Genomic DNA, 11,322 nt, shown 5'->3' with positions numbered 1-11,322 from the left:
TAGCAATTTACATATTATGTAATATGTAGGTACCAATTTATGAACATTTTTTCTAGATTACCTGTAAACAAAATCACCGTTTGCCACTGACCTTTACTTAAGAATTTATAGGTTTGCCAACATAATAATATACAGAAGCATCAATGTAAACATTAAGTATCAGAGTAAAATATATACATACATACATTCATGGTTCACAAATTAAATGCTCTTCACAAGAACTTAAATTATGTTTCAATAATAAGAAAGACTTGTTGGTTATATTATAAAACTATGTTTATTATTTTACAAATATTGACTTAAACGATTCTTACGATAATTTTATTATCTGTACATTCACACATACAAGTAAACACATAAAATTACCATTAAATAATTACTCTATCACCAGACGTAATTCGCTGTAAGAAAACACAAAATAAATATTTAAAAATCTCCACGACGATCAAGTATTAAGTAAAATGGCTTTGGCAGATTATAAAATAAAATAAAAAATACCTCCCAAGACTTACGAGCAAAATTACAAAACTCTAAACGAAAATTGGTCGATGTATTCAAAGCGTATCGCGTGTATTGGCAATGAGATTCGCACAAATTGAATGACATTTTACTCGAGTTCGATAACAAATGAGTGTGGTATAAAAAACAATTTATCTATAAAATTAATCGATCGTAACACAATAATGTTTTATTGTAACTGTTCGTATTTTTCAATTCACCATAACTTTCTAGTAGGCCAGCCCATGTCCTCGGAGGAACGCGTCAATCGGCCCCTGTTGGTCCCTATTGGGGGCCACGAAGTAATACTGTTGCTGGGGTTGGGCAGGCTGCGCGAGGGCTGCGCGCGCAGCTTGTCTGTCTTGCTGCAGTTGGCTCTGCTGAAGCTGCTGCTGCTGCGCGAACAGTTGGGCGGAGTTCTGGAACTGGAGACCGGACTGCTGACGCTGGTAGATCTCCTGAGGACTGCGCAGCTGCTGGACCTGCTGCGACTGCTGCGGCGTAGAGTGCTGCAAGCGGTGCCTGAACAGCGGGGCGGGGCTGAACCCTTGCGGCTGCTGCTGAACCAGCTGACTGGGGGTGGGGCGCGGCACGCGCTGGTTGAGAGTCAGTCCACCGCTGCTCTGCGGAAGGCTTTGGAATAGTCTCGAATCGTACTGCCCGCTAGAGGGATCGTATACTAATTGCGTGGAGTAGATGGGGTTGCCGCTTGGAGAAATAGGTTCGCTCGCCTTTGATTTCGTTTTATACGCAGACGGGGTAGATGACACAATTTGATTTTCGTGCTGGAATTTGGCGAACTCCGCGGCAAAGTCAATGTGACCAGAAGGACGGTAGGAGGAGGATTCGTATGTCGGAGTTGATGGGGCGATAGATGATGGTAGAGGACTGTTGTAAACTACTTGAGGTATGGGAGAATTCTGTGGACGTTGTGTGATTTGAAGGAGTTGTGGGCGGAATGTTGTGGCTGGAGGAAGTGGACGGGGAGTGATCGCCAAAGGAGTGGATTGTGGTCTGGGAGGTCGAGTACGTGGGGCTTCCTCTTCTTCTTCTTCGTCTACAGAAGCTCCTCCGCGAATTTGATTGTAAAGGTTTTCAAAGACGGTGGTAGCCGGCCTATCTGTTGTTTGTTGGGGTCTTGCGGTTCTGACGGGGTAATTGGCAGGAGGACGAGTTGGGTAATTAGCGGGGCGAGAGGGGTAGTTGGCGGGTTCTCCGGCGGCCTCGTTAGCTTCCTCTTGGGCCTTTTCCAATTCCTCTTCATCGTCAGTTGCCGCGTTAGGATCGCAAGGATTTCCAGAAACGTAAGTGAATTCTCTTTTGTTACCATCCGGATCGACGTATCCGTATTTACCTCTGACCACGCAATCTGTTCCCCTAGTTTCTTCTTTAAAACTTCCGTCAGCAGCTTCGTACCCGAAGGTAAAGGAGCCATCATCGTTTACTTTATTGTAGTTCCTGATCGTCTGTACCGGAGGAGCGCGTGGAGCCTCCTTGGTGCGCGGCTTTATGGCCGCAGGTCGAGCATAGTCAGCCCGAGCCGGTGATTGGCGGCCATACAGAGCGAGTTCCTCCTCTATGTCTAGCTCCTGTTCCCCTGCCCGCGGTTCTGCCTCGTAGTACTGCAGCTGGTCCTCGGAAATGGGTGCAGGTCTAGCGCGCAAGCGCACTCGTCTTCCCTGGGCATCGGAGCTTATTGCCAGTCCGCACACCAGCAATGACAGGCACTGGAAAGAAAACAAAACACAAAACTTTAATTTTATAGCAACAGAAATGAAAAATATGTTTGAAAACGGAATATAGAAGTTCAGGCATTTACAGGGTTTTTGTCATTTCATTATCAGGTTTCAGCGGCCATTCACCATGCATCCACTTTCCTCAACTCTTCAATCTGTTGACGCTTGTGAAGTAAAAGAACTAAAATATTTATTGATGTTAGTGAGATTCATCTGGTTGAATTATTTTACCTACTAGGCGACGCTTATATTACTTTGTTTTATTATGCTTAAACTTCACAAAAGATGAAAAAATCGAGGAAATGTTTCTATGATTAAAAAAATGGTTTCGGAAATTGAGGGACTGGGTGTTTAAACAATAAAAAATCAAACAACTTCATTGGTTGTTCCACTATTTTTACTTGGAAGGTATTGTCAAATAAGATATAAACAGAAGTATTGAGAATCGTGAATAATTTCGCGGAAATCTTTTGTTTCAATATGCGTCGACTTTTTTTATCTGAGTCACGAAACGCACGAATAGGCTTGAGCAACAATATGTTTTCAGCTCCCAATAATATTTACTACCTGAGAGCCCGTTAACAAAAGGTGTTTGTTACCATGCGAGCACATAATATTGCCCATTACGGTGAAAGTACTTCGGGCAAATTATAAACGCAGCGAACATTGCGGAGCTACGTTTTCCATACTGTAAAGGAAGAATGACATGATTCCTACGTGAAGTACGCAGCATAATAATAATTATAAATATTCAAAGCACGCGAGTTACGTACATAGCTGGTGAATAGTTAGATACCCGATACATAACAATATAATACTCTAGTAACTAGAGTCTAGTTCATCGACCGGAGAAAACAAATGCATTTATCCTCCTGGAGCCATATGTCGTAAAGACGTGACATTTTGTCATCATAGTCGAGTGGTCATCTCAATTGATTTGTCAAATTCGTATTCTTGAAAAACCTTTGATAATTTCACTATAAAACGAATGAAAAAATGGTAACACTAACAAATACGTATTTATCTATGGCTTTTGTGTCACTTTTAACCTTCAATTTTATTCCGCCATATATTGTTTCTAGTCAAACTTGCTCTTTTGGGTATTTTGTGTATGTTTTACGTTTATGACGAAAAAAAATGTCTTACTGAGATACAGAAACATTTAACTCGATATAACATTCATTGACATGTTATTTGAAATACCTACCCTTTATGTATAACCCTGCGATAGTAGCCGACGTTTCACGTCAAAATGAATCCAACTTACACGGAAACACCCAAAAAAAATGCATATTGAAATACCTATTCGTTTAATGGATTTAAAAAGATTATTATTTATTTAATACGCATTATTATAAATGTATGTAAATTAATTTTATTTTATGTTATTACTTCTCATATGTTTTTATTTTTTCTTTTATTAAAAAAAACATTAAAAAATTCTTATCTTTAATTCAATTTTATTTTTTAACTCAATCTTTATTCTTATTTTTCTATTAATCTTTATTTTTACTTAAATTGATTTAATTAAGCTAAACAATTATTTAACATAATTTATGAAAGATGGTGGAGTTCTATAATTGAGGATATGTATAAAGATTGTTAGCAATGCTTACTTACAAATTGTATGTATTTTATGTATCCTTGTTGAACGTCCAAATAAAAAAAAAAATATATATTATCTCAAATTTTATATGTATTTTGACATCGACGAAGAATAAAATAATGTCAAAATCATGTTTCATTTCAGAAGCTTTAGAAATATGTGTAGATATATCATTTGCACACGTTTTGATACACCAACATCGTAACATTTATAGCGGATATTAACTCTTAAAAGACTGTGGTAAATAATCCCTTTGCGCGCGGTGATGTAACATCGTGTTACCACTAGTAAAAGACGGAATAATTTAAAGTTCAAAAATTGAAAAAAAAAAAACATGGAAACATACTGTTTAATAATCCTTTTTCCATTATTTGTGCAAATAAACATATAATTTAGCCCTGTTATAGTAAAATAAATTAATAATCATAAATACGCCGCTCAGATTACGCGCGTGCGTTTCCCATCACTGTTATCAACCGGCTGAAATCTGAATCTATTTTACACTTTACTTACTTTTGTTTTTGTCTCTTTCACACTAACACCTGCCATAGAACAGCGTTTCTATCTTCCTTGTGATGAGTTCTATCTTCGTGCTCTTTCTTATACATATGTTGCTGAATTAGCGGACACCCTTTTTTCGCGTAGCGAGGATAAATATTTTTTTGTATTAACATCCAGCATAGTTGTACAAAATTCACTTTCCAAATCCGGTGTGAAAATGTCCATTTGAAGATTACGAAAAATTCGAATTCATCATTTAAAAAAATAAGAGAGATATATCAAGTCTTGTGTCCTATGTCGACTAGTGTGACATCACAGCCACACAAGAGTTAATTTCAAATTACATTAGTTAAAATGAAATTGTAATTCTCGTCTTTCAAAGATGAACGGCGAACGTTTTACACCAAACAAGTTTGACAGCTGAAGGTACGATATCGCATTCGGTTGTCAATGTCGAGTGCTTTAGGGCACTCGAGATAAATTTGACTAATTTTTAAACGACTTCACTCGCATGGGTCGTTCAAAAATATTATCACTCGTCAGTTTATATAAGTCGCGTGCGATTCTTATGACGAATGCGTCCAGCATAAGGCTCCCGTGTGTTAAATAAAAAATTGAAATAAATCGTTCGGTTACCAATTTATTAGTGTTGTAACAATTTACATACTTAAAAGCTTTAATTTTGTGGTGTGCAATAGGTTTCCTTATTAGGATTATCATGATATACGTGTTGTTTTGATCTTTATATAAGACTTAAAACGGCTATTAGGAAATCAAGTGAATTCGGTGATATAATAGTATTGATTGTTGTTGCCACACAATATCTGTAATTCTTTTTACCGATTACAGGTATTTAATGTACCTTACCCTATAAATAGAAGCGTGTGACACACGCTATGGGAACAAGAACTGTTGATGTATTTGTCAGTTAGAGAACAAAACGTAGAATAATTATGCATGTGTGGGTATCTGGTTGGCAGCTAAGTGTCATGAAATTTCACTCATGGTCAGAAGTGGTTAGTCGGTAGCTTAAGAGAAATTTTAGAAACGCGGTGATTAGAAATCTAGTAACGTCACTTTAATCAAAAGTTTGTTTATTATTAAATAAGTGCAAGTTACTGGTAACAATTCTTAAAGCTTAACCATAAAAAATAATCGTCATTCAACAATAATGATAGTATTTTATAAACTAGAGAAATTTAATGGGCATTCTTTAAATTTCACAAAGTCGGTGTATTTTATCGAACGCATTAACGGTCCATTTGCGGTTTTAAAATTACCCTTTTTAAAAGAAAAAACCTTTATTAGCATAAAAAACAATACATACAATAAAAAAATGGAACATTTGAGGTTAAACTTGCCAAAAAAGAGTCTGGCTCTTGTGTTTGGCAAGTTTACAAAATAGCATAAAAAAGAAACAAAAATGCAAAACAAATAAATGAAATAAATAAAAAATCAAACAATTTCAAATTGAGAAAATATAACACTTATAAAAAAATAAATAAAAACACAAAATCAATTAATTGATATACACAGGCACATATATACATTTTTATTTTCAAACTACGGTTAGTGTTAATTATGTCAGGTAGTTATTAATAAAATTTACCGTAGTTTGTTTCTTGCCGTATATTTTATGGTAAACAATTGAAAAGCTTCCGTCCTAAATATATATATAATGATGTTTGGCCGTAGTAGTTTTAATTTTCTGTAGAGCGAGGTATATTGTATTTAACCTTCCCGTAATACGATTCGATGGGAGGCTCTCCTTATGCACCTGGAGCATACAACACTTTCCGTATATATTCTCCACTCTTAAAACATTGAATTCCATGAGCAATTCATTAGTTGAGAAGAAGGATGGTTTATATGGTATGATTATTTTTTTATTTTTTTGTAGAACATTTAAGGGTCGAAGATGAGCGTTAAAAGCCCCTCCCCATCCAACTATTTCATATTAAATGATAGACTGTACTAGAGCACAATAAACTGTCTTTAATTGATGCATGATAAGATACCTCTCACTAAGCTTTAAAAATATGTGGAATAATTATCTTAGTCTTTTGCACATGGAGTCTATTCGTTCTTTCCATTTAGTATTTTGATGGATTATTTTTCCCAGATATTTTCTCTTAGATTTTTCGGCCATGGTAACACATTGATAAGACCTTTTCCAATCTTCTTCCAAGTCGGTCTCTCAACGCTGAGAATCGTGACCACCATGAACACTTCTGATAAGTCTGTTCCACTCTAGTCTGTCTTCAGCCCGACGAACGGACTCATCAAATTTTAGCCTTGTAGCCACCTTTATTTGATCAATCCATCTATATAGGATTCTACATCGGCTTCTCCTACCTTCAACTCGGTCAGACATTATTGCCTTTTCTAGATTGTCTGGCTCACGTCTAGCAATATGTTCAAAGAAAGACAGTATTCTTCTCAAACACACCACTGATAGACGAATTGTAATATGGAACTCTTCCAGTATCGATGTATTCGTCTTTCTGGCTGTCCAAGGCACATGCAGCAGCCTTCTCCAAAACCACACTACACCACACTTTTACAATAGAAGTTTCAAATCATGTTAAATTAAAAAGAAGTCTTTAAAATTAAAGCGCAAATGACGCATTTTAAAACCCCTGGAGTTTGTTAATTTTAAAACCAATTAAAAAAAATACTTCCTTATCAATAAATATCTTAGGAAACAATGGAGAAATTGATAGATTCTCACACTAGTGAAAAGTTCAGTCAATCACAATACAATTTACAGAAAATAACGCAAAAAAATACCTCACGATTAAATATATATAATCGCTTAAAATCACGCCTTACAAAATTTGAACGTGAAAGTAATAAAGATCATTAACACAAAATTACATTTACCGCTTAACGGTACAGTATTTTATGGGCGTAATTAGTGCCGCTTGAGATGAGATGAGATGGCGCTCTACATCCCGAGGTGGGAGTGACAGTGACAGGTATAAGAAAATCAGCTGATTCACCAGACGAAAGTGAGAGATAGAGGTGAACCATCTCCAATGGCAATGAACTTGACACTTGGATAAGATATAGTGCTGTGTTAATCTATACCAGTTTAGTGGCGTTTTCAGTAAAGTCACTAGACAGGTCCGCGCATAGTTGTTCAGTACCTACATAGAATATAGAAATTAATATTTGAAAATTTAATAAATCCGTTGCTTGTTTGGAAAAGATGTTCCATTTTGCTATCCGAATTCATTGTTTAAAGGCTGAAGAGCGCCAGCAAAGAAGACCTGTAGCTCAATCACAAATAACTATCGACCTGCTAATAAGCGACGAGATAACAATTTCTCACCATGGTTGTTTATCGCATTGGCAATTACAATGGAACATCCGTGAACAACTAATATTAAATGTCAAAATATTTACGTTTCGCGACGTATAATCCTGCTGCGCAATCACATATTTGAATTTCACCGGGGTAAATATAAAAAATATTCCAAAACTGCTATTTTCAATTATTATTTATCATGCTATTTATTGCATTTAGCCAGCGGTTGGCAAGCTAAATGTCAAGAAAAGCGGTCGCCATAGTAATTGTAATTTAATTTTCACTTTTTTGTATTAGATAGTCCTTACTATTTTGCAAATGCAATATTATATTTTATTATTTTCATAGTAACCGCCAATTTTTCACCAATGAACTGCATATATTTACGAGTAAAACAAAAAACAAACCGACACAGGCGTTGACTTATAACTGCGATAACTTAAGCAAGTTCATTATTGTTCATTGTGATCGCCCAAATGCTTAGCATTTTTTAAGCACGTCGATAGTTATTTGTGATTGAGCTGCTGCAATAAGAAAACATTACGTATTTTTTTTTTTACATTTTTAAAGTAATAAAGGTGTATAAAATACTGTCCAGTAAAGAAAAAAGTTGCCTAATTATTAGACGCATAAAAAATATTTTTAAATTTGTAATTTTGAATTCCCGCAAAAACGGTCATTCCATTGGCCACGCCCTAATACGTCACGATTTATGTTTTTTGTTCCTGACCATTCTAATTTGTTTAGAACATTGTCACAAATCTTGACGTAACAACTACCAAGGCCAAACATGTCGCGTTTTTCTAGCAAAGTAATTTTATTAAATGTATTTGTATAATGATCAGGTGTTAAGTGCCAACCTTTTGCCTTTTGTTATATTCAAAACAAGCTTAAACCCTTGTTAGATAATTGCCATCTCCCACACCTTAATAACTTATATGGTATCGTAACTATTTTATTTTTGATCTTTGGCTTGACATTTTATTTTAGCCAATGGTTATTTATTAGTCGTAGTCTCTACCCATTTGACGATTTATATCTAGAGTCTATACGCGTCTAATAATTTACCTATCTTAATGCTCTCACCTGCAAGGGGCGGATGTCCCAAGGGACAATATTGTCTTTTTAAGGATTGACTATCTAGATGCACCTTGCGATGCTCCAAACTGAACCTTTCATAAATTAACCTATTATAATCCCCTCCATTTACTGAAAATGTACACTTTATAACCCAATACATTGGTTCCAGGAGGACACATTGAAATTAGATTCCTAACTTAGTACGTCGTGACTACGACAATTTATTATTAAATGTAAACTTGAATATTATTAAATCATAAGTACAGTAAACCCAACGAGTGTAGTTGGACACATCTTATTCTCTTCAAAAGTGAACTAAATAAAACAATACCATCTTCGAAGCTGCCTTTTATTGACTACTGGAGGGCGATTTAATTACTCATGACAAAGTGCCCCTCAACTACTTACACGGCACATAACACAGGTTTGCTTTAATTAAAACTTTTTGAAGACATCATTACTTGCAGAAAGTCCTAACATTGAATTTTAATTTAATCGTTTGACTGAATTATTACTTATTCTTGCTATGTCGTAAGTTTAATGTATTTTTCTACCAATTTATTTATATTGCAATCGAAATTCCATACAGCTTAGTATAATGTTTATTTCAGTTCATTAATACGTTTCATTTGGTTTTTTATTATAGACGTTGTTTGTTGTGAACATTCTCTTTGCAAATGAATTGATAAACACAAGGGCGTGTCAAGGACGTCCAACAGGATCGGATTGAGAAGTGTGTCAAAATGTTGTTATTACAAATAATATCATACGGACATATAAACATTCTTGTCTGTTCCCTCGGTATTAAACGAAAATATGAAAAAAATTATTCATAGATGGCCCTTTATCATTTTTTTATTTAAAAAATGCCATTTTATGTTTATTTTCAATGGAAATTTTACAAAACTTGGTTTGCGGAAACTTTACACTATATTAATTGTAACAAATACCATAACAATATAATAAAGGTCCTTTTTACAAAATGGTGTACAAAACAAAGAATACGCTAAGCTGTTTTTCAATAAGAAATGATAAAGGCGCTGTCGATTAATAATTAGTTTCAAATTTTCGTTTAGAATCACCTTAAAGCAAATGTCTACAAATAGCCAGCAGAGTACGTATTCTGATGGGCAGTTAAAATTTATCTTCAGTTTTATCTACAAAGTAAAATTAAGTCTTCTGTGTTAAAAAATACAATACGTTAACATTATTTTTCTAAACATGTTCAATTACCGGTTTCCAACGAAGATAATTTGAATTTTCATACAAATATTTTGTTATAAATATATATATTCGTTTATACCGTCTCAATATACAAGTATTTATATATATATACAATATATACATATACCAATGAAGATAGCCGTTTATAATCGGGGCCCAGGGACTAATTAAATATAAATATACCTTATTTTACCCTATTATTTTAATTATTTCTAGATGTATGAATTAAGATATTCTATTTTGTAATGTACATTTATATGAATACATAAAATTGAAATTGAAATACAGCGGGAAGCTAAGGACGTCATACCTTCAAAATGGCGGTATAGATGAAAATAAATTCTCTTGGGTGATTACAAAGATACACTGCCGACTCCCATCCCTAATTTTTACAAATAACTAACAAAGGAGTCACAATTTTAATAATAAGTATTATTAATTTATTTTTTTAAACATGGCCGTGCGGCAATTTCTTCTAACCAACCAAAATAGCACAAAAAACTCATTAAAACATACCAACAAAATAAATCAGATATCATAATAAAATAATATATGTCGTGCCCTGTAGGAGGGCGTACTTTACGATTCGTTTTTTAGTTATTATTTTCCGAATGAATGCACATACATCTCGTTTGATATAAGTATGTCGTATGTTTCTTTTAAAATGACGAATAAATATACTATCAATTTACACAATCACTTTGACAGGTCAGCACTTGGAACCGCGGACTAACTATACTATTGCGAAATATGCATCCGTTATATAAATATGATGGCGAACTGTTTTAAAGGCAATTAAATTAAATTAAATATCAATCAAAGCTAGACTGGCAATGCGCAATGGAGTTTTAATCTCGACATTTATGTATGGAAGTAAAACATGGGACTAGCAGAGAAAGGATAAAAGCAGAGTGAACGGAGTTACAGTTCTATAAAAGTGGAAAATCCGTACAGAACAGGGTTTTTTAAATGAGAGTTACCGTATTATTTTGTCTTGGGGTTTATATTTCACAAATGATTTTTTTTTATTGCTTTCTATTACTGAGTGATATTAAGAAAAGGAGGGAATTTCGATTATGGACCTTTATAGCTTGCCCACAACATATCACACACCGCATTTGAAGACATAAGTCTCCTTGGTGGTGCCCACATACACGGAAAAGTTGCTGGTTGCCGAATGACAAAAACTGTCCGGAGGAGCTATCTGTAATCTGCTAGCCCTAGCATATTTATGCTGAAAGAAGGTAATCCAGAAGCACATAATATAAAATTCATTGGATTGAGAAAAAAAGGAAGCGAATTCTTAACTAACTGTGATTAAACTGAGTGCACTTGATCAATTCGCCGAAATGAGGTCAAAACTTTTT

The 11,322-nt window shown here is 34.7% G+C and overlaps 1 protein-coding gene across 1 annotated transcript in view; it reads right to left on the bottom strand.

The window, feature by feature from the left end:
- Positions 1 to 261: 261 nt before the first annotated feature.
- The window catches only part of LOC148283809 (uncharacterized), a 57,546-nt gene continuing 46,485 nt past the window's right edge, over positions 262 to 11,322 (bottom strand). Inside the window, exon 2 of the mRNA XM_088243202.1 lies at positions 262 to 2,225. Within this exon, the coding sequence (XP_088099328.1) occupies positions 729 to 2,225 (1,497 nt within the window). The 3' untranslated portion in view covers positions 262 to 728. The remainder of the gene's footprint in view (positions 2,226 to 11,322) is intronic.

This window comes from Micrasema longulum, unplaced genomic scaffold (genome assembly GCF_059751315.1).
Source record: "Micrasema longulum isolate JH-2025_06_02 unplaced genomic scaffold, ASM5975131v1 h1tg000195l, whole genome shotgun sequence".
In the NCBI taxonomy this organism is placed as follows: Eukaryota; Metazoa; Arthropoda; class Insecta; order Trichoptera; family Brachycentridae; genus Micrasema; species Micrasema longulum.
The sequence above is the reverse complement of the archived record's forward strand: the minus strand, read 5'-3'. Positions and strand labels throughout refer to the sequence as shown.